At 44.9% G+C, this 24,814-nt stretch overlaps 1 protein-coding gene across 2 annotated transcripts in view; it reads right to left on the bottom strand.

Moving 5' to 3' along the window:
* LOC106561909 (serine/threonine-protein kinase BRSK2) overlaps window positions 1-14,172 on the bottom strand; it is a 168,409-nt gene extending 154,237 nt beyond the window's left edge. For both annotated transcript variants that reach the window (XM_014126251.3, XM_082957689.1), the window contains exon 1: window positions 13,719-14,172. In XM_014126251.3, the coding sequence (XP_013981726.1) occupies window positions 13,719-13,809 (91 nt within the window). In that variant the 5' untranslated portion in view covers window positions 13,810-14,172. The remainder of the gene's footprint in view (window positions 1-13,718) is intronic.
* Between the last annotated feature and the right edge of the window lie 10,642 nt (window positions 14,173-24,814).

Genomic DNA, 24,814 nt, shown 5'->3' with positions numbered 1-24,814 from the left:
GTAATGTGTGAAGAGGAGTCTTCTTTAATAACCTCTGTCACTGGCCAGTGTTGATAAGCTGCCATTGTCTTTGCATTTCTCACACACACACGCACACAGGCAGACGCGCACACACACACACACACACACACACACACACACACACACACACACACACACACGCAAGTACACACACACTTGCATTTAGTGTAGTAACCATGGTTACATGGGGCAACACAGAAAGAATAGGCCCACAAATAATGCATTGCAATCAAGTCCCCTTTTCCTGTGTGACATGACAAACGGTGTAGAGACTAGAGAGGAGACTAATGCCCTAGCTGTGTTTCTGGGCCAGCCAGGAAGGCGGCATATAGACAGGCAACAGGGAGATACACAGGGGGAGGAGCACTGATGCATATTACCATGCATACAGATCACAGGAAATCTGCAAAGAGGATACAGTGTGTCAAATGTATCATACACACACATAGTAAGACTGCTATGAAGTGATGTTGTTGCTATGCAGAGGGTGGTTTTTGGCTGGTGTGTGTGTGTGTGTGCCCGCAGAGACTCTGCAGCAACTGCTGTAATGCAGCATGCAGCACTGCAGCCCATTGCTCCACTCACACTACAGACTGCAGGTTACAGCTCTCATACTTCTGCACTCCCTGGGAAAACTGCACTACAGGATACACTCTCTGTGTGTGGTCATGGTTTGTGCGGTTATGGAGATATATTGCACGAGCACACACACACACACACACACACACACACACACACACACACACACACACACACACACACACACACACACACACACACACACACACACACACACACACACACACACACACACACACAGTGAATGTGCCTGGTAGTAGTGGTACCTGTCAACATTACCAGTAAAGTGCCACCCGCCCCCTAATCTGAGTATGCCACATGATTGGATGTTTGTGCGAGGGCCACGGGTCTCCGTCTCCGCACATACGGCTGCACATTGGCCATCTGGGAGGACGCCTATGCCGAGGCAGGCAGGGGTCCTGACAGCACACAGAACACAGGCCGTCTGTGTGGACGACTCAGCTTTAGTGTGTGAGTCCTGGTAGAGCAAAGGGAGCTCACAGTTCTGACTGGCTCTGAGTAGTAATTGCCCTCAGGCACAGATCTGCTTACCCACCCAGAAATGCAAAGGGTAACCACAGGGGGTTAATGCTAAACTGACCTTAGATCAGTGTCTATGGGCAACTTCATCTAAATGCTTCTGGTCTTAGCAGGGCTTAGGCCCTGTGTGGAGGCTAACTTGGCTATCCATTCAATAGTTAATGTTAAAAAGTGACTTTTTTCCTATCCATTTCAATGGCATAGATAGCTTTCCATTCAATTATGTAAATAAAAATAATTGCTTCGATCTCTATTGATCTCTATGGAAATGCTAGCTCTCCTTTTGTGTTAGCTAAATGCTATGGGGATGTGACATGATGCTGTAGAGTACAAATGATCAGGCCCTTTTCAAAAGAGGAGGCAAGAATCAGGACGTGTAGCTAGTAGCCTACATATGAGATGGTGGTGACAAAAAAAATCCAAAGCGCTAAGAAATTAACTTGGGTGTGTGGTATGGATCAGAGAGAACGAGAGAGTGAGAGAGGTAAAGCAGCTCTTCAAATTATAATTTCCCCGCCCGCTTGACTCTGCTCTTGGACAGCACAAGTGCTGACTCAGGGGAAAAGTCCAGATTGCTTTTGGAATGGGATGAGTCCTCAAACGAAGAGATAGAGACAGGAGGGAGCAAAGAGAGAGTGGATGGAGAGAAGCTTGAGTGAAGGAGCGAGAGAGAGAGCGAGAGCGAGAGCGAGAGAGAGAGAGAGAGAGAGAAGAAGCTTATCTGAAGCCATAACACATTTGATTAACAGCTATTGATTGAGCCTTTCAATTGGTCCAAGTTAAACGTGGCTGTATTAGCCGTAGATGGGCTTTCTGTATTAGCCGTGGAGGTACTGTTAGCTATCTGTGTTAGCGGTGGATGGGCTATTGGCTGTTAGTTATCTGTGTTAGCGGTGGATGGCCTGGGCTATCAGGCCTGCCAGGGTGGAATGGATTAGAGTGGAGAACGCCAGATAACCCTGTGTCAGGCAGGCGTTTGCCAAATCAGGAGACTACGAAGCTGGCATCAGCTAGGGATACTACGGCTAACACATGAAAGTCTACTGCAATGCTAACAGGTTATGAGTAGCATTGTAGCTAGCTAAAAATGAGCTAAAAACAAACTTCCTTTAGAGTACAGTAGTTTCACACCAACAACCACCAAGTGACCTTAATTGCTAGCAGGGTAAGTACCTCTCCATATTACTCGTTGGCAGAGCAGAGTACAAAAGCAGTGTCAATGATTAACATGTACAGAGCCTTGTGCTGCAGTTACCTATATCTGATCCTCTTACGTTCCTCTGGCTCCTACAGAAACCTATGAAGGTCATTGACAACACAGCATACTGTGAATACTAAGTCATTAACGAACGAGGGTGCTGTAAATGAATGCGCACGGACCTACGCAGGCGCACACACAAAGAAAAACACACACACACACACACACACAATGGAATGCACATACACACGTAGGCTACACGCGTTTCACACGTTTAACAAATGCACACACACAGTCACGCTCACACATGCTAACAAAATGCACACAGACACAGAAACTCACACGCAAACGAATGCGCACACACGTGTCCAACACACTGGGGCCGTCATTAATAGGCGGTGCACACGGCTCTGCGGTGCTGCGGAGTCGATTAAACCTCTGACTAGCGGGTAATAAAGACAATTGACCCAGGATAAATACAGCACACATGCCCGTACATAAATGACAGGAGAGGTAATGAACCTCAAACAGAGGAGAGGAGAAGAGCGGAGGAGAAGAGAGGAGTGGAATCCCCAGGGAGCTGACAGAAATCCTGTCAGGTTCTATACGGAGAAACACGCACACACGCGCACACGCGCACACACACACACACACACACACACACACACACACACACACACACACACACACACACACACACACCTGAAATGATAGCTTATTTCCTATATAGTGCAGGTATATATGGTCAAATGCAAGTACCTGGTAAAGATAGAGTAGCCATCAAACAGCCTTTGCCCAATGAGTTTGATGGGTAGTTTCTGGAAAGTTTTTATTCACACCTCTTGTCCCAGCACTAAGACACTTACTTAATTAACACTTCTAATAAATACATCAAGCCCATGGTTAGATAAAGCAGGTGTGTTAGTGCTGGATTATGAAAGCCTGCAGACAATGCAGCCATCCAGAACCAGGAGTGAAGAACACCACCGTAGAGGGTAAGAGGCAACACACACCTTCACACACCCTGAAGCTGCAGTGTGAATATTTCAGGGAGTGTGTGCTAAGTAGCACCTAGGGAAGCTGAGGGAATGCCATGGGCAAGAGACTGACAAGCAAGACCTGACTGCAATGATTGTGCTAGCTGAGGGTGTGTGTGGATGTGTCAAATGCTATTTCTAGGAGGTTTAGCGTTAAGGTTAGAATTAGTGTTACGGTTAGAATTACGTTAAGGGTTAGGGTTAGGAGCTAGGGCTAGTTGTATGGTTAGGGTTAGGATTAGGGTTAGAGTTAGGAGCTAGGGTTGGGTTTAGGGTTAGGGTTAAGGTTAGGTTTTTGGGTTAAGGTTAGGGTTAGGGTTAAGGTTACGGTAAGGGTAAGAGTACGGTTTAGGGTTAGGTTTATGGTTAGGGGTTAGGGAAAATAGGATTTTGAATGGGGACTGAATTGTGTGTGTGTGTGTGGGGGGGGGGGAGAGATGATAAACACCCTTTGTTCTTCTCCGTTCAAAGATTTCTCATGTGTTGAGAGTAGTTTTTTGTTGCGTCATATACATTTTTGCACATCTAACAACAGCCTCTATAATAATCTGAGAATGACACATACACATGTGGACGCACACAAACACACCACAAATTGTGAACGTTAATCATAAACCTAGACACATGTGGTTCATTACCATTACGCAACCCTAAACTCACCAGAGCATTGCGGCTTTCACAAGCCATTCCAAACCATCCATTGTACAGTACATTGCAAGGTAAATATGTCCCCCTGTAATTCTAATGCAATGCTCTTAAACCACATAAAGCCTCACCACAGAGACCTCACCGCTACCCGAGACTGACATGTCCTGATGAGAATGACACAAGTCCTGCTGAGACTGAGGATGTCCTAATGAACTCGGCAACAAAAAAAAAAGTCCCTTTTTCAGGACCCTGTCTTTCAAAGATAATTCGTAAATATCCAAATAACTTCACAGATCTTCATTGTAAAGGGTTTAAACTCTGTCTCCCATGCTTGTTCAATGAACCATAAACAATTAATGAACATGCACCTGTGGAACGGTCGTTAAGACACTAACAGCTTATAGACGGTAGGCAATTAAGGTCACAGTTATGAAAACGTAGGACACTAAAGAGGCCTTTCTACTGACTCTGAAAAACACCAAAAGAAAGATTCCCAGGGTCCCTGCTCATCTGCGTGAATGTGCCTTAGGCATGCTGCAAGGAGGCATGAGGACTGAAGATGTGGCCAGGGAAATAAATTGCAATGTCCGTACTGTGAGACGCCTAAGGCAGCACTACAGGGAGACAGGGCGGACAGGTGATCATCCTCGCAGTGGCAGACCACGTGTAACAGCACCTGCACAGGATCGGTACATCCGAACATCACACCTGTGGGACAGGTACAGGATGGCAACAACAACTGCCCGAGTTACGCCAGGAACGCACAATCCCTCCATCAGTGCTCAGACTGTCCGCAATAGGCTGAGAGAGGCTGGACTGAGGGCTTGTAGGCCTGTTGTAAGGCAGGTCCTCACCAGACATCACCGGCAACAACGTTGCCTATGGTCACAAACCCACCGTCGCTGGACCAGACAGGACTGGCAAAAAGTGCACTTCACTGACGAGTCACGGTTTTGTCTCACCAGGGGTGATGGTCGGATTCGCGTTTATCGTGGAAGGAATGAGCATTACACTGAGGCCTGTACTCTGGAGTGGGATCGATGTGGAGGGTCCGTCATGGTCTGGGGCGGTGTGTCACAGCATCATCGGACTGAGCTTGTTGTCATTGCAGGCAATCTCAACGCTGTGCGTTACAGGGAAAACATCCTCCTCCCTCATGTGGTACCCTTCCTGCAGGCTCATCCTGACATGACCCTCCAGCATGACAATGCCACCAGCCATACTGCTCGTTCTGTGCGTGATTTCCTGCAAGACAGGAATGTCAGTGTTGTGCCATGGCCAGTGAAGAGCCCGGATCTCAATCCCATTGAGCACATCTGGGACCTGTTGGATTGGAGGGTGAGGCCTAGGGCCATTTCCCCCAGAAATGTCCGGGAACTTGCAGGTGCCTTGGTGGAAGAGTGGGGTAACAATCTCACAGCAAGAACTAGCAAATCTGGTGCAGTCAATGAGGAGGAGATGCACTGCAGTACTTAATGCAGCTGGTGGCCACACCAGATACTGACTGTTACTTTTAATTTTGACCCCCCCTTTGTTCAGTGACACATTATTCCATTTCTGTTAGTCACATGTCTGTGGAACTTGTTCAGTTTATGTCTCAGTTGTTGAATCTTATGTTCATACAAATATTTACACGTTAAGTTTGCTGAAAATAAACACAGTTGACAGTGAGAGGACATTTCTTTTTCTGCTGAGTTTATGAACACTGTAATTTCACAACAAATAGAGGAAATGCATGATATTAAAAGAGACGGTTTGATGTTGTCCTGTTCCACTCCTAGTCACACTAACAGAGATCTCTGTATTGACTCCAGTCTACACACACTCATGTTCTCTCTCCACCCTCCACCCATGCCCTCAAGAGTCAACGCTCATGATCAATCCCTTCGGGGTATGGAAGAGCACATGATTTTCCTAAGATCATCTCTCTCTCTTTCCCTCTCTTCCTCTATTTTTCCCCTCTCTCAGCCTTCCTCCTCTTGAAGCCAAAGGTTAAAGATAGGAGAGGATGGTGGGGTCTTATGTTTGAATCTGTTTTATGGAAAAGGACAGGAGGAAGAAGATAATATGGCTGATAAAGTGGCCTTATCTCCTTGGGTTAATGAGATCTAATCATCAGCCTGAACCAAAATGAATGATCCATTGAAAAAGACTGGAATTAGAAATAGGACTTACCCTGCCTACCTATCTGAGAGGTGTGTGTGTGTGTGTGTGTGTGTGTGTGTGTGTGTGTGTGTGTGTGTGTGTGTGTGTGTGTGTGTGTGTGTGTGTGTGTGTGTGTGTGTGTGTGTGTGTGTGTTGGTGGAGATTCTGTGAAACCTTTTACTTCAGTGGGCTAAATCAGGGTCACATAGCTCAGGCAATCCCCTCAGACAGAGTTGAGAGAAAGGCAAGGACCAGAGAGAGAGAGAGAGACAAACCTACGGCACATATAAAGTATATCCAACCATCCAACCAACAAGGAGAGGGAGAGCATTCCCCGGGTTACCGTGGAAACCAGCCCCCTTCACTGAGAGAGAAGTACAAAACCAATCATTTATATTATTAACCCTGTCCTTGCCAAAAGGTAGTCCCTCCAGGATTCTGCGATTGCAGATTGTTTTGTAAAATCAACAATTCCCTGCATATTATGTTAGGGTTTGCATGTTTTACCAATCACTGCACTATTTCTGCATAAAATGATTAAATCCTCGCAATATTATCGCATTAAACTGACCCATTGCAACAGTACAAAAAGAGGGCTCCCAATTTCAACCAATTAGCTTGTGTTGAAGTTTTTGGTATAATTTTTCCGCACAGTACACAGGTAGAAATAAATACGATTCAGAGATGCAGTCCCTTTCGTAATGTGCGCGCGCACACACACACACACACACACACACACACACACACACACACACACACACACACACACACACACACACACACACCTCTGCAGCCAGCTGATAATGAAGCTGTATCTGAGGGAACCCAAACACAGCCATCTGGGCAGAGGATCCCCTCTCTCCCCCTCCCTCTCTCCTCTGGGTCCCTTTAGTCTTTAGGAGCATCCATGGGTAAATTGCAGTCTGTCTTATGAGCACAGAGTGATCCACAGAAAGTGATAAATATATGCTCAGTCCCAATCCAACCTCTCCATAGACACTTCACGATGCCCTCACATACAGGAGAAGCCAATGCTCCATTGTTACGTCCCACAACGCAACTAGTGATGGCCAATACATCCACCAGAGATCACTTAGCTTCTGGGGGAAACACTGTAGAGGCTAGAGAGGAAAGAGGGAAGGGGGGAGAGTTTGGAAGTAGGCCATGGAGAGAAGAGAAGAAGGGTAGTGTTAGAGTGTGGAAGAGACAAGAATGGAGAGAGAGAGAGAGGCTATAGGAGAGTGAGAGAAGAGATGAAGAGAGAGGGGGTAGTGTTAGAGTGTGGGAGAGGGGAGCAATGGCAAGCAAAGGCAAGAGAGAGGGGGTAAGGGTGGGTGGGAGAAAAGGAGAGAGGGGGAGGGGAGGATATAAAAAGCTTGGCGGCTTCAGTCTCGCTGTGATCTCCAGGATGGAAAGCATGGCCATTGTCAGAGGAGACGAAACCATGACAACCATTCCCACTGCTGCTGCCCGACACACACGCACACACACACACACACACACACACACACACACACACACACACACACACACACACACACACACACACACACACACACACACACACACACACACACACACACACACACACACACACACACACACACACTGCTGGACACTTAGCAAATGAGGACCAAATATGAGGCTGGAAAGCCTGCGTTAAAGGGGGCTCCAACTCTTACAGATGAAAACACACAGACTAATTGTTCTGAGTCTGCCCAGCAAGACAGCTCTTCTCGGCAAAACGCCTCCAGTTTGGCCCCTGTAGAAAAATGACACAACATTCCCATCCAAAAACCTGCCATTCATATTAACCATTCAATGTTGCTAATTTAGGAGCACCACAATAAACAAAGAAGTTATTGTTTCCCATTGATTTATATTTGAATGCATTACAACCTTGGATTGAGTCCTTGCTTTAAGAAACCATTGTGTGTATGTTGAACAATGATATAGGCACCTATTGGATGAGCTCAATATCAATCATAGTAATCTCATAGGAGGGTAGGAGAGGTGCTGGGTTTCTCATTTGAGGTAGAAAATGGAATTAGGCTACAAGGCTTCCTCTTGAAATGCTGGCCCCTTTGGGTTCCACATAAGTTCTGCGTGTGATACACGCACACACACAAACACACACAAACAGGCACACACACAAGCACGCACAAACGCGCGTCTCTCCCCCTGCCTAAGCTCCTGGTGTGATGACATATGGGCTTCTCTGTCCTCTCTGCAGACGCAGCACAGGGGAAGTCTATTCATAATAACAGCCATCAACAACCTCAGTCAGCCTCACAGTCCTGCTGGAGCCAGCACAACACACACATGCTCGCACACACACGCGCACACACACACAAAATAAGAAATAATAACACACATTGTCCATGGTCTAAATATATACTCTGTCACGTCTCATGTGAAGACATGCGCACAGTCACACACACACACACACACTGAGAGTCATTCAGCGGCGGTCCTGCTTGTAGCCCAGCTCCACTTTAGATTCATTTCAGGACGCGGAGTCACATTTGGAGTGAACACTGGAGCCCCGGGGGGACAGAGGGGGAAACAGACGACACAAGCTCCACACACGTGGCATGCCTTTTACCCAAAGAACAGGGTGGTGGGGAGAAAAGAATGGTGAGAGGGGTGGGGTTGGTAATGGAGATTGTAGATGTTGGACAGCTAAGGGAAGCTGGGACTTCGCTTACCCAGGCTAGAGAGCAGGGTGGTGGGGAGAGAGGACTAGATGAGTGGGGGTGGAGGTGGTTGTAGTGGATAAAAAGATATATGTTTTATTGTCACATACACTGGATAGCTGAAGTTTGTGTTGTTTTATTGGGTCAGCCATAGTAATACGGTGCCCCTGGAGCAAATTACATTTAAGTGTCTTGCTCAAGGGCACATTGACAGATTTTTCACCTTGTCAGCTCAGGTATTTAAACCAGCAACCTTTCAGTTACTGGCCCAATGCTCTAACCGCTAGGCTACCTGGCACCCTGAGCACCTATGAGCACCTATGGTATACAAGGATACAGGTACAGAAAGTGACCCGAATGGATGTGTTCATATGAGAATGAAATGATGTAATGCCACTAGCAGCTCTCCATGACCAATCAAATGCAATCAGTGCAAGAGCCAACGTTAATACAAGCCAAGGTGTCACACCCTGAGCTGTTTCACCTGTCTTTGTGCTTGTCTCCACCCCCCTCCAGGTGTCGATCATCTGCCCCATTATCCCCAGTGTATTTATACCTGTGTTCTCTGTTTGTCTGTTGCTAGTTCGTCTTGCCTCGTCAAGCCTACCAGCGTTTTTCCCATACTCCTGTTTTTCTCTAGTCCCTGTTTTCTCGTTTTCCCAGTTTTGACCATTCTGCCTGCCCTGACCCTGAGCCTGCCTGTTGTTCTGTACCTTGTGACACTGCCCTGGTTTACTAGCCTCTGCCTGCTCTGACCCTGAGCCTGCCTGCCGTTCTGTACCTTTCGGACTCTGCTCTGGATTACTGACATCTGCCTGCCCTTGACCTGGTGTTTGCCTGCCCCCTGTTTTTGTAATAAACTTTTGTGACTTTGAACTGTCTGCATCTGGGTCTACTCCTGAGCCGTGACAGTACGAACTGGCCATGACGGACCCAGCAGACTCAGACCAACTCCGCAACGCCGTCTCCTCCCAAGGAACCACCATTGGAAGGCACAAAGAGTTTCTTTGTGGTCTTATGGAGGAGTACCAGACCTTGGCCAAATGCCATGACCGTGCGTTGAACACATTACTGGAGCAATTCCGCAGGTTGTCTGTCAGGCAGCCTACTACGACAGTAACCTCCCAACCCCTCAGTAACCCAGCTGTTAGCAGCGCAGCTCCCCCGGCCACCCCGGTTTCTCGAGAACCACACTTACCTCCCCCAGAAAGCTTCGCTGGAGAGTCAGTTTCTCACTCAGTTTTCTCTCATCTTCGAGCTGCAGCCCTCTTCCTTCCCCTCGGACCTCTCGAAGATAGCGTACCTCATCACGCTGATGTCCGGGAGGGCTCTCGCCTGGGCTACGGCAGTGTGGGAACAACAGTCGGCCGTATGCTTCAGTCTGGAGGACTTCGTGGCGGAGGTGAAGAAGGTTTTCGATTCTCCATTATCTGGGAGAGAGGCTGCCTGGAAGTTACTCCAGCTTTGGCAAGACTTCCGCAGTGTGGCAGACTATACGGTGGATTTCCGCACTTTGGCAGCTGAGAGTGCCTGATCCCGGAATCGCTGTTCAACATGTTCCTGCACGGATTATCGGAAGAAGTTAAGGACGAGCTAGCTGCCCAGGAACTACCAACGGATCTCGACTCGCTCATCGCCTTGACCATCCGGATCGATGGGCGGCTACGGGAACGTAGGAAGGAGAGGTCCAATTCCCCTCGCCCGCCCAAGGACTACACCTTGCCTCCGAGGCATCCCGGAAATCCCCAATGTGTCCGGTGCCTAGAGAACCCGAGACTACCCGAGTTCCCCCGAGAGTCTCTGAAGTTTGCCGATTCACCTCTTCCCGAGCCGATGCAACTAGGCAGAGCTAGGCTGTCTCCAGCTGAAGGTTTGCACAAGCTACACACGAAGAGTTGCCTGTATTGCGGGACTAATGGTAATTTTGTGTCTTCTTGCCCACTAAAAGACCAGGCTCACCGGAGTACTCTGGAGGGCCATAAGGATCACTTTTCCACTCCCCTTACTCACACCGCTCTCCATGCCATCCTGCTGTGGGGTACCAGTAGAAATCTCTCCGGGTACTCATCGACTCTGGGGCCGATGAGAGTTTTTTGGATGATACCCTGGCGTCCGAGCTGCAGAAGACCTACCACCTGGTGCGGATACAGGAAGGGGATGAGTGGAAGACTGCCTACTAATATCTGGTCATGCCATTTGGTCTTACCAACGCTCCAGCCTTGTTCCAGGCCCTGGTTAATAATGTTTCCGCGACTTGTTGAACCGGTTCGTCTTCGTCTACCTTGCCGTTCTGTACCTTATGGACTCTTCCTTTCTAATCAAAACATTGCATGAATCTATCATCTAACTTGCAGGTCAGAGAAAAAAATGTCCTTTTATAAACATTTCATGCAAATCTATGTCATTTTACATATTAGCTGAATATTTTTTAATACCACAAAAAATCCTGAAACTACAGGTTTAGAATGGACAGAGAGACATGTGTTCTTCATATCACATTTCTCCAATGCCAAATCAGTGTGTCTTGTTTGCAACGAAACTGTCCCTGTTTACAAATAATTAAATCTGAGATGTCATTAGGAATCTGAGCATGGCCCTTTCAAAAGTTAGGCCTACTTTTTCACCCCAAACAGTAGGCCTACTGACACATAAAAATGTCATCTTTAACTGCTGGCTACCCTTCTTCTATGGCTAAACCCACCGAGAGAAGGTCACAAGTGTTCCCTTAAAAGCTGTCTGGGTTTAAACATCTTCTATTGTACAGAGACTGAATAGCTCAATCAATTGATGGTGACAAAATTAGATTACTTTCCAAGAAAAGGATATATTTTCTCCTCGGCTGTAGAAGGTTGTAGCTCAGCCTCTGAATGTCTACGAAATGAAACAGTGTTATCCTCATATGCATCAGAGTCGTGTCTTTCCAGGGTATTTTACAGCTTGTTTCTAGCATAAAGCATCGTGGAACAAAGCGCTGTTATAGATCACTTTATATAGTCGGATCTGTTTTATTTTCTTCAAAATCTTAAACTAACAATGGATAGGCCTGTGCATTTCACTGTTTACTTTAATAAAAGGTAGGTCTATGGTGTACACTCATACCCCCGCAATTCGAGTCCAGGTTTTAACTTAACAGCCTTTCACTGACACGGAGGTAGACTATTTACTTAGCGCTTGCTGGGTGGAGGAATTGGCCGACATTTCTTTGTATACAGCAGCCTACAGCCTAATTTCGTCTGTGAAACAGGAAGGCCTACCTCTCATTTCTTGAATAGGAAGAAATAGGCTCAAACACAAAGCTTTCTTGTTGTTAGTAAAGTCTAATTAAATTGAAGATGGTTTAAATGAATTATGCCTACTCGAGTTTGCCTACTTTCAGCACCATGAGCTGTCCATTTTCAATAAATTTTTGCCGTGACTGGTGCTTCAAGTTTCAGCACCACAATGTAAGTTACTCGAATCTTGCTTATTGTGAGGTCAATAACTCTGATAAATGCAACATGGGCAACAAACATATTGTTTTTATTAAAATCAATTATAGTAGTAGCAAGCTATCAAAGTTGTCCTCCGGTTCTCCTCATCTTCCACCTTTCCTTCTCAAACGAAACAGTACATAGGCTATAAGCTAGTCCGCACGCAAGATAATGCATTTTTTGGACTAGACCATAATTATTTTCGAAATAATTATTTTACTCTCCTCCTGAACTTCCACTGTAGGCCTACACAGTACAGCATTGGTTAGGCAGCACACATGTTTGGGGATCAGCGAGAGCTCAGGGTTGGAATATCCATTGCAGTGTGTAATGCAGCCTTGTTTTATTTACACCATCCCAGCAGCCATCTTAGAATTATAACTTTGCTCTATGCTTCTCTGAGCATGGACTTCGTAGCCTATAGCCAATAGGCTATGGATCATTTGATTGAGACCACTCTATAGGCGCACTTGATATTGCGCGCCCAGAAGAGAATGAGAGATTATGGAGGGCACACACAATTGGTTTTCTTATTAGACCTTTCAAAAAAGTAGCCTATAGCCTATGACAGTGGTACCCACATGACAGTGATACCCAGATCATTGCCTAGTGGCTTTGGGGATGCTATTTATTTTAATCAAACTGCTGTAGCAGGATACAAATAGGGTATCAGGAAATCACTAGACTACGTCAATCTTTCGTTAATAAAATACAATTCACCCCATGCGTGTAGTTTGGGATTAAAAGTATTTGTAATTGCAGCAGTAATTGCACGGATAGGTGCTAGTGCTTGTCATTGCAGGGACTGACAGTGAAACCATACCGCTGGTACAGCAGCCTTGTGCAGTGCAGTAGCTTGCCCTATCTCATTTGGCAGATATCAGCGCAGGCTTCCCCAATGCAACATTGTAACCGACAAATGTGTGCGTGTTCGAAGAACGCTACAATGTAACAAAACCACAACATACAACATTGCGACACCATCTTCCCGTTGTCTGGCAGTGAGGATTAAAGGGATATTATTATTATATTTCAACAATCACACGTAAGCCGTGTGGACTACATGTCGCCCAACTGAAGCCAGCTGACTAGGCTATAGGGCGGACCAGTTTATTCCCTTTTATTATGAAGTAGAATTTTAGGATAATCCACATAAAACATTCAAGTGCACAGTCCCAACCCCGATTGATGCAATGAGTCAAAAGCAATCAGTGGGAACTAGAAGCAACCAGCCCGCACGTCAGTGATGCACCCTAAATCAAATCCACCAAACCCACAATAACCTACAGAGTAGCCCATATGTCCTAGCCCATGTCAGCATAACCCATAAAAAACAACCAGTGCGTTCACATCATCCACGTTTAGACAAGCGACAAGGACTAACCTGTCTGTCCTTTGCCGAGGGTCTTTTCCAAACGATAAGGTCCCACATAGTTCATATAGTGTGCGCTGTTGTCTTTGCCAGAAGATGACATTTTGTGGGAATTTAGTAAAATGTCTCGCAGAATAATAAAATACAATTCGAAATTCTCGTTTCAAATCAACGGAAACCGTAGGTTATTCCACAGCGCAGTCGGCTGCTGCTCTCTGGTTGGCCTCCTCTCTCTCGCCTCACGCAGATGGTCGTTGGGATTCTCTCTTCTCTGGGTCCCTTTCTAACCTATTTTGTTAGTTCACTCCCCTCTGTCTCTACCTCCTCTTTTCACTGCTGAAATGTAGCGTCTTTAAATCTGGATAACATGGTGTTCTTTTCGTCCGTGTTCGTATTGTGGAGAGGAAGCGAGGCGCGGTGAACACAGCTTTGGCACAACCCGTTGACGGGGCAATCTAACCGGATAGTGTTTTAGTGCTGACTGACGCCAACGTCTGAGCTGTATGAATACGCATGCGCACAGCGCGCACAACGCAGGGGCTGGTTGGCCAGGCACGTCACCGGGCGAAAGCGGGGAATCAGAACGCTGCACAAAAACGAATGCGATCACTTTTCAACCGGTTTAAACTCCTTCCACCGGGGTAACCCGGGCCAGGTAAAGGAATCCCTTAATTAAATTCAGGTCGAAGTGACAGAATAGCATTACGGGGGAATCAGCGCAGCAGCCTCCTTGTATTTGCCAAGCATATTTGTAAATATTCACAAAAGTGATTAACATTGACAAATCAACTATGTAATAGAATAGTGACCAGCAAAGAGAATTGGTGACAAAACATTTCCTAAATCTTGTCTTGTCTTTACCCAATACAACAAGTGGCTTTCTGATTAGGTGTATTAGCAACACTCTGTAGCTACCATAGCCTACCTCGCTGGCTCCCTGTCAGTCGCTCCTCCTCAGAGACTACTTCATAGCTGCTTTAGTACTTTGATGTCAGTCTGAGCATCTGTACAGGTTGTGTCCCCATGTCCCAACCTCTCCTCCTCCTTCTCCCCACTCCTCCTCCTAAATCACCAGTAACATCTTCCCTAGGTCTACCTTCTCACACCTTCACTGGCACTTCCTATCTTCCCTCGCTCATCAAATCAGATCAAATTATATTTCCCAAATGTGCCGAATACAAGAGGTGTAGACCTTACCGTGAAATGCTTACTTACAAGCCCTTAACCAACAATGCAGTTCAAGAAATAGAGTTAAGAAAATGTTTACTAAATTAACTAAAGTGAAAATAAAATAAATCAGTAACACAAGAAAATTACATAAGAGTAATGAGGCTATATACAGGGGATACCAGTACCTAGTCAATGTGGGGGGGTACAGGTTACTCAAGGTAATTTGTAAAGTGACTATGCATAGATAATATCAGCAAATATCAGTAGTGTAAAAACAGGGGGGGCAAAGTAAATAGTCTATGTGGCCATTTGATTAATTGTTCAGCAGTCTTATAGCTTGGGGGTAGAAGTTGATAAGGAGCCTTTTGTCCTAGACTTGGCACTCCAGTACTGCTTGCCCTGCGGTAGCACAGAGAACAGTCCATGACTTGGGTGACTGGAGTCTTTGACAATTTTTTGGGGCTCCCTCTGACACGCCAAGTATAAAGGTCCTGGATGTCAGAAAGCTTGGCCCCAGTGATGTACTGGGCCGTATGCACTACCCTCTGTAGTGCCTTAGAATCAGACGCCGAGCAGTTGCCATACCAGGCGGTGATGCAACCGGTCAGGATGCTCTCGATGGTGCAGCTCTAAAAAATAATTGAGGATCTGGGGACCCACTTCAGCCCCGTCGATGTTAATGGGGGCCTGTTTGGCCCTCCATTTCCTATAGTCCACAATCAGCTCCCTTGTTTTGCTCACCTTCAGGGAGAGGTTGGTGTCCTGGCACCACACTGCCAGGTCTCTGACATCCTCCCTATAGGCTGTCTCATCGTTGTCGGTGATCAGGCCTACCACTGTTGTGTCATCAGCAAACTCAAGGATGGTGTTGGAGTCGTGCTTGGCCATGCAGTCGTGTGTGAACAGGGAGTACAGGAGGGGACTAAGCACGCACCCCTGAAGGGCCCCAGTGTTGAGGATCAGTGTGGCAGATGTGTTGTTGCCTGCCTTTACCACCTGGGGGAGGCCCGGATCCAGTCCAGGATCCAGTTGCATAGGGAGATGTTTAGTCCCAGGGTCCTTAGCTTAGTGATGAGCTTTGTGGGCCCTATGGTGTTAAACGCTGAGCTATAGCCAATGAACAGCATTCTCACATAGGTGTTCCTTTTGTCCAGGTGGGAAAGGGCAGTGTGGAGTGTGATTGAGATTTTGGTCATCTGAGGACCTGTTGGGGCGGTATGCGAATTGGAGTGGGTCTAGGGTTTCCGGCATGATGGTGTTGATGTGAGCCAGGACCAGCCTTTCAAAGCACTTCATGACTACGTGAGTGAGTGCTACGGGGCAGTAATCATTTCGGCAGGTTACCTTCACTTTCTTGGGCACAGGGACTATGGTGGTCTGTTTGAAACATGTCGTTTTTACAGACTCGGTCAGGGAGAGGTTGAAAATGTCAGAGAAGACACTTGCCAGATGATCCACGCATGCTTTGAGAACACGACCTGGTAGTCCGTCTGTCCCCGTGTCTTTGTGAATGTTGAGCTGTTTAAAGGTCTTGCTCACATCGGCTATGGAGAGCGTGATCACGCAGTCATCTGGAACAGCTGGTGCTCTCATGCATGCTTCAGTGTTGCTTGCCTCGAAGCGAGCATAAAAGGCATTTAGCTCATCTAGAAGGCTCACGTCACTGGGCAGCTCGCTGCTGGGTTTCCCTTTGTAGTCCGTAATATTTTTCAAACCCTGCCACATCCAACTAGCGTCAGAACCGGTGTAGTAGGATTTAATCTCAGCCCTGTATTGATGCTTTGCCTGTTTGATTGTTTGTTTGAGGGCATAGCAGGATTTCTTATAAGCTCCTTGAAAGCGGCAGCTCTAGCCTTTAGCTCGGGAGGGATTTTGCCTGTAATCCATGGCTTCTGGTTGTGAAATGTATATACGGTCACTGTGGAGACAACGTCGTCGATGCACTTATTAATGAAGCCGGTGACTGAAGTGGTATACTCCTCAATGCCATTGGATGAATCCCGAAACATATTCCAGTCTCTGCTAGCAAAACAGTCCTGCTGCGTAGCATCTGCGCCATCTGACCAATTCCGTATTGAGCGAGTCACTGTTACTTCCTGCTTTAGTTTTTTTGCTTGTAAGCAGGAATCAGGAAGATAGAATTATGATCAGATTTGTCAAATGGAGGGCGAGTGAGAGCTTTGTATGCTTCTCGGGGTGTGGAGTAAAGTTGATGTAGTTTTTTTCCTCTGGTTGCACATGTGACATGCTGGTAGAAATTAGGTAAAATGGATTTAAGTTTGCCTGCATTAAAGTCCCTGGCCACTAGAAGCATTGCTTTTGGATGAGCATTTTCTTGTTTGCTTATGGCCTTATACAGCTCGTTGAGTGCGATCTTAGTTCCAGCATCGCTTTGTGGTGGTAAATAGACGGCTACCAATAATATAGATGAGAACTCTCTTGGCATTGCGGTCTACAGCTTATCATGAGGTATTCTACATCAGGCGAGCAATACCTCGAGACTTCTTTATATTAGTCATCGCGCACCAGCAGTTATTGACAGTTATCAAATAGACACACACCCCCACCCTCATCTTATCAGACTTAGCTGCTCTGTCCTGCCCATACACAGAGAAGCCAGCCAGCGCTATACTATCCATGTCGTTGTTCAGCCACGTCTCGGTGAAACATAAGATATTACAGTTTTAATGTTGGTGGGATAGTCTTAATCGTAGATCATCCAGTTTGTTTTCCAATGATTGCATGTTGGCTAATAATACAGAGGGAATTAGTGGTTTACCTACTCGGCAGTGAATTCTTACAAGGCACCCCACCATACTCCCCCTTTTCCATACGCCCCCTTTTCCATTATAGGGTCTCTCTACCTCTGCATCAAGGCCTCCATTTTTTCTTATGTCGCTGATGGGTTGAAATGTTTGGTGAAAAACATTTTTTTTAAGAGATCCTATGGAATAAATAAATATATATATATATATATAATACATATTTTCACTAGATGTTTTTGTGTGTGTGTGTGTGTGTGTGTGTGTATATGTGTGTGTGTGCTCTCGTGTGTGCATGCATGCACATGTTTGTGGAGCAGGCCCTGATGCATTTGTGTGCGTAACACTGGGTCACTTGATTAAACCAGAGGGCTTGATTAAACCAGAGGTTGATCCCTACTTCATGGTGTTGACTACCATCTCTCCTCACACACACACGAGCGCATACACGCACACACACACACACACACACACACACACACACACACACACACACACACACACACACACACACACACACACACACACACACACACACACACACACACACACACACACACAGAGAGAGAGAGAGACATACACATACACACCACACATCTATCTATCTCATCACTCCTGAACAACAAAAGTACTGACCCAGCCAGCTCTGTGACAGATGGGGCTTCCCCCCTCTCCTCTCCTCTCCTCTCTTCCCCCTCCCCCCCATTCTCCCAGTCCTCCCCCACCTCAGTTGCTAACAAAGGAAGGGGCCTCAGATGCATCCTCACAAGAGAGCTTTCACTCAAACCACTTCCTGTTAATTATTTGTGACCCCTCCCCCGACCCGTATCTATGGGAGGGATCCATCATGTGCTTTCTCTTAAATGTACGTTACGGCGCAATATGTCCTCACTGAGGACATGATCCCCCCCGTGTTATGATCCCTTATGGATGGATACATGATTTGACAAAACACGGGTCCATGCCAACAGGATGGATAGGGGATATTCAGCCACACTTGGAGGACAATGGAAATTGAAGGCAAAAACCCACCCTTTTCGGCATTACATACACTGTCCATATTAGGACATACAGCCATCATCAGGGAGCATCAATCATAATACACCTTGAATGGACTGAAAGCTTGAGGTAGAAGGCAACATCATACCTTAACTGTGTCGGACAACACCAAGCAACACTATAGCCATGTGGGTCATTTTTAGTATGAATCCCTTAATCCTGACTGGAAGGGCGATTCCACTCCACAGATTGCTCTGGCAATTCTCACATATAAACTTCAATGGGAGGAAGAATGTTTAACATGCTTTTTACATTTGTATGACAATTTCTTTTTGAAAATCATGCTGAAATTGGCAATCTTAAGGCCTTTTCAGAACTGTAAGACCCTATGATCTGTGAACCATGCATGATACGGACAACAATTTGGTGTTGTTATACTCCTTATAGTGTTTTCTCAAATATGGAGTATTTCTAGATTCTGAAAGACACATTTTCACATTAATTTATTCCACATTAAACGTATTAATATCTCAAACAACCTTGATTTATTTTGCTTATTTGAAGATTTTTATTTCAGATGCAATACATACTTTAGAGCACACTATTCGGAGTGTAATTACACCAAGATGTTGTCTGTAATCATGAACGGTTCACAGATCATAGGGTCCTAAAAAGGGAAAAAATGCCACTTTCATCATGATTTTCTTAAAAATGGTTTGTGATAGAAATGAAATAAGCATTTATAACATCATTCCCCCCAATTAAGTTTCTACGTGAGAAACGCTAAAACAATCTGAGATACCAAAAATATTTTCCACTCCCGCTGGTGTGGAATCGCCCGGAAGGCTCTGCCACTAGTAATCTCCAAGGGGATGTTTGTATCCATAATCATTGTGGAGTCCAGGTGTATAATCTGTTAAAATGCTGGAATTACATTTGTAGACAACCCCTCTGAAATACACTGCACTAATAAAATCTATTGTAATATGCCTACAGTACACTCTTAAACATGTACAGGGTTATTTGTTTTGTCCCTACAGGAGAAGCCTTTTTGGTTCCATGTAGAACTCTTGGGTGGGGAAAATGGTTCTATTGATTTCAGAGCATTTATTATTCTGTATGAAAATTCGAGACAGTGTGTGGCGGCAGCGTAGCCTAGTGGTTAGAGCGTTGGACTAGTAACCGAAAGTTTGCAAGATCGAATCCCCGAGCTGACAAGGTACAAAATCTGTTGTTCTGCCCCTGAACAAGGTAGGTAACTCATTGTTCCTAGGTCATCATTGAAAATAAGAATTTGTTATTAACTGACTTGCCTGGTTAAATTAAGGTAAAAAAAAATGATATGTTATGTTTCATATGGTATGTATTAATTTGTGGATGTCCATTTTGTGTCATATGTTACGAATTACAATTCCTATTATATGTAACAAATTTGCAAAACATACAATATGTTACGAATTAGCAAAACATGCTAAATGTTACGAAGTTGCAAAACATAAGATATGTTATGAATTCTAGCTAGGTGGCTAGGTGGCTAACATTAGCTAGGCTAGGGGTTAGGGTTATTTTCTTTACCATGTTACGTCTAGTCTATGAGACCAGGCTGTACTGAACATTTTTAGTGGTGAAATGGTTCCATTAACCAAAAATATGACATTTTCCATTTTCAGAGGATTTCCTTAGAGGACTATTGAATAACCAGTTATGGTTCTAGGTAGCACCTTCTTTTCTAAGAGTGTACATGTACGTAATTTATTGTGGATACTAAATTACACAGTACTGTTGGCTGTATATATATACTGTACATGAAAGTCTATACAGAAGCCACACTTGCTCTTTTGAAGGCTTAGGCCCTGAGGTTTTTGTCAAACAGATTGTGACAAATGATGTTGTACAAAGTGCTATGAAGTCCAAATAAAGGTGATGTATTGATTTGAGTGAAAAGAAAAAGTTTTATCAGAGCATGGTCCAACCAGTGAGAGATCACAGGTGCTGAGGAACACTGTTAGCTGAGACTAATTGCTGTAGACAGCAAAGAGCATGCTTGTTTTTTCTCTAGCTGTCACACTCTAGCAAAACACACTGACCCCCTGCCTGACCCCTCTGTCTCTCTCTCTCTCTCTCTCTCTCTCTCTCTCTCTCTTACCTCCCCCCTCTCTCCTACATCTCTCTACACATTAATCTCTCCTTTCCTCTCCCACCACCCCTTCTCCCCTCCCCTCTCGCTTTCTCCCTACATCGTTCTTCCTCCAATCCCCACCACCTCTCCATCTCTCTACATCTCTCCCTCAACCTCTCCCCTCCAGCCCTTCATCTCTCTCTCTCTCTCCATCTCTTCATCTCTCTCCATCCCTCCATCTTTCGACATCTCACCTCCACCCTTCCATCTCTCTCTCTCCATCCCTTCACCTCTCTACATCCCTCCATCCCGTGGCCTCTCCCGTGCATCTCTGTCTCTCCATCCCTTCATCTCTGTCACTACTTCATTCTCTCTCCCTCCATTTCTCTCCCTCGATCAATTCCTCGCTCCCCTACCCTCCATCTCTTTCCTTGCACCCCACGTCACCCACACTTAATGATTAGTGTGTGAACAGGCCATTAGCACCAGAGGCAATTCAGTGAGTCTTCCAGCCATCACGTCAGAGCCAAACTCCCACAGGCAAATGCACCCACAGACATATTTTAGTCACTTCTACAGTCTTAGAAAAGGGTTCCAAAAGGGTTCTTCAGTTATCCCCATAGGATAACCCTTTTTGGTTCCAGGTAGAACCCTTTTAGATTCCATGTAGAACCCTCTGTGGTAAGGTTCTACATGGAACCCAAAATAATTATGCCTGGAACCAAAAAGGGTTCTTCAAAAGGATTTTCTATGGGGACAGCCGAAGAACCCTTTTAGGTTCTGGATAGAACCTTTTATTTTTCAAAGAGTGTATACATGAGCAGCAACAGCCTTTTTTACTGAGCAAGAGCTAAGGAATTATCAACTGCAGTCAAAAATAGAATATTGTTTTAAAAACCCCTGTGACTGCCTACGACAGAATGACGTCTGACACATTTGAGATAGTACACAACACTTTGAGTTTGGGGTGATAGTTCCGTGTTTACTCTAGAAAGTTCTGTGGCCATTCCCTCTGTAAATAAAATGGGAGCAAAAATGTATCTTGTGACTGATCAGAGCAGAGACATGAACACGTGAATGACAGTGTAAAGGCACAGTATGCACATACAGTATTAGATACAGCAAAAACATCAGTTCCAGTCTCTGACATTTAGAGGCATCTAGTGCTAGTGGAGACTTAGCCTGCAGTCTATTTCTGCATTAGTCAGCTCTATTATGGCTGTCAGGCCAACATAAGCTCCAGTGACATATTTCAAGCCAGAACTATAGGCCTAACGGAGAAAATATCTCCCCACAATTTTGCACGACAAATAACAAAACACAGTACAACGCAGCACATTACAACACAGCACATCACAGAACAGCACAACACAACAAATCACAGCACAGCACAGCACCACACAACAAAGCACATCAGAGCATAGCAAAGCACGACACAGAACAGCACAACATAGCACAGCAAAATTCAAAACAACACAACTCAACTCGACACAACACAAATAAAGACAGGGGTTAAGTGAAACCAGGCTCCCCCAATGAGAGAATTTCCCCACCAAAACACCTGCTAACATTGCAGTTATTAGGACAAGGACAGAACATGGTATCAGCACTCACCTCTCTGATAGGAATACCACAGTACCACCTCTTTGGCTGACCTATTTCTTCTTATCTGGACCCATATTCATAAAGTATCTCAATGCTGACCCAGGATTACGTCACTCCTATTCATGTAATCTCATTCATTATGATCTAAAAAGCAAAACTGATCCTACATCAGCACTCCTACTCCAGAATGCTTTATGATTATGAATATGGGCCCGTGTCAGTTTGCACTGTTCGGTAAAACACAGACATACTGCGTTTTTACCCACTTTTACCAACATAGTCCAGCAACAGTCATCACTGTTTTCCTGGGAGTCCTGGGAAACATCAAAACATTTCAACAAACGCACACACATAATCCAACCATTTTATAATATTATTGTCACAATGTTGTTCTGCGTCCCATTTGTCCATCCCTACGAGGAACCAGCCTATTAAGTTAATACAAGGAAATTAAATAATGGACAACCCTCTCTGCTCTTAAAGTTTCCCCCAGCCTCTCCTGTTAAATTGTACACAATACTGTTGAGCTGTCTCTCTCTATCTCTCCCTCTATCTCTTTCTCTCATTGACGGACTGTCTTTTTCTCGTAACTCTCTTTCTATTTCTGTCTGTCTCTCTCCTTTCATCTCCTTCAACTCATTTCCCTGAGGCAGGTTGTTACATATCATCACTTACCAGACTAAAAAAGGGACAACGTGATTTTCAGAGTTACCTAAGTCTGTTGGGAAACTCAAAGCACTCAAAGACCCTTATTCAATCAAACACAATAACCAGACATTTTCAAGACAAGGTAGACCAACAAGGTAGACCACCCAGTTGTCCTCTGACAAGGTAAAAATCTGTTGTTTTGCCCCTGAACAAGGCGGTTAACCCATTGTTCCTAGGCCATCATTGAAAATAAGAATTTGTTCTTAACTGACTTGCCTAGTTAAATAAAGGTAAAGAAAACTCCAAGGAACGGTGTTTGAATTGATATCAGGTCGGGTTTCTCTTTGCTCTCTGACACAATAAGTATTGGTTTATTGTTTTATCTTAACCTAAAAAGGGCCAGCTCAAGAAAATCTTCTGATATTGACAGTGAACAGTGAAGACACATCTGTTATATGGTGATGAGAGAACACATTCACCAAACCACTCATTTGAATCACAGACAGACCCTGAAAGGGCATCATGATACAGTTTTTTAGAATCACTTTGGCACTAATTTCGGAACCTTGATGTCATTTTTCAAAACTCTAGACACAAAACTCACAGCCAACGATCAAAATGCTAATTTTGCAAAACTCTAACACTTATTCCAATTGCTTGAATACAATACACATAAAGCCAAGATAATTTGTTCATTGAACTAAAATCACCTGTTCAAAATGACACAACTTAACATCAAAGTATTACCATTCAAAATGCAATTCACACATTACATCTGAAATGACTGTTCATTTCATTACAATGATCTAACTATCAATTGATACAACTGATCAAAATGATAAGTAACTGTTGCATTACTCTTAATGCATAGTTTTATGGAAACTGACAAACAATATTCCATGTTTAGATCATGAAAGTTTCAGGATAACGAGATCCATTGACATTAATTACCGTGGAACATCAACCAATTGGACTACATTATTTATGGATGTAATATTTCATCATCATTCTTTATCAGACACTGTTTCTATGGTTCCATGTACCACTTTTCCAGACCATGTTTTCAGATTTAACATTACTGTACACTGACTGGTCACTTTATTAGGTACACCTATCTAGTACTGGGTAGGACCGCCTTTTGCCTCAACAACAGCCTGATTTATTCATGGTGTTGTATGTTAAGAGATGCCATTCTGCACACCAATGTTTTAAACAGCTGTTATTTGAGCATTTGTGGCCTTTCTGTTAGCTTGAATGAGTCTGGACATTCTCCTCTGACCTCTCTCATTAACAAGGTGTTTTTGCCCACAGAAATGTCGCTCACTGAATGTGTTTTGTTTATCGCACCATTCTCTGTAAACTCTAGAGACTGTAGTGTGTAAAAATCCCAGGAAGGCAGCTGTTTCTGAGACGCTGGAATCACCATGTGTGGCATCAACAATCATACCACGGTCAAAGTTGCTTAGATTACTCATCTTGCCCGTTCTAATGTTTGGTCGAACAACATCTAAAGCTCTCTACTCTATATACTCTGTATATTGAGTTGCAGGCAGCCACATGATTCGCTGTTCGAATGTAACCTTCCTTGATGAGCTAAATCAGGTCTGTAGAGCTGATGGCATGACCTATGACATTGTGTGGGATAATGTCAGGTTCCACCACACTCAAATGGTGCAAGCATGGTTTCAGGCCCAACCACAATTTACCACCCTGTACTTACCCCCATACTCTCCTTTCCTTAACCCGATTGAGGAATTTTTCTCCACATGGAGGTGGAAGGTATATGATAGGCGCCCTCACGAACA

Source organism: Salmo salar, chromosome 11, assembly GCF_965601325.2.
Source record: "Salmo salar chromosome 11, fSalSal1, whole genome shotgun sequence".
Lineage (NCBI taxonomy): Eukaryota > Metazoa > Chordata > Actinopteri > Salmoniformes > Salmonidae > Salmo > Salmo salar.
This window is presented reverse-complemented; position numbering and strand designations above follow the sequence as displayed.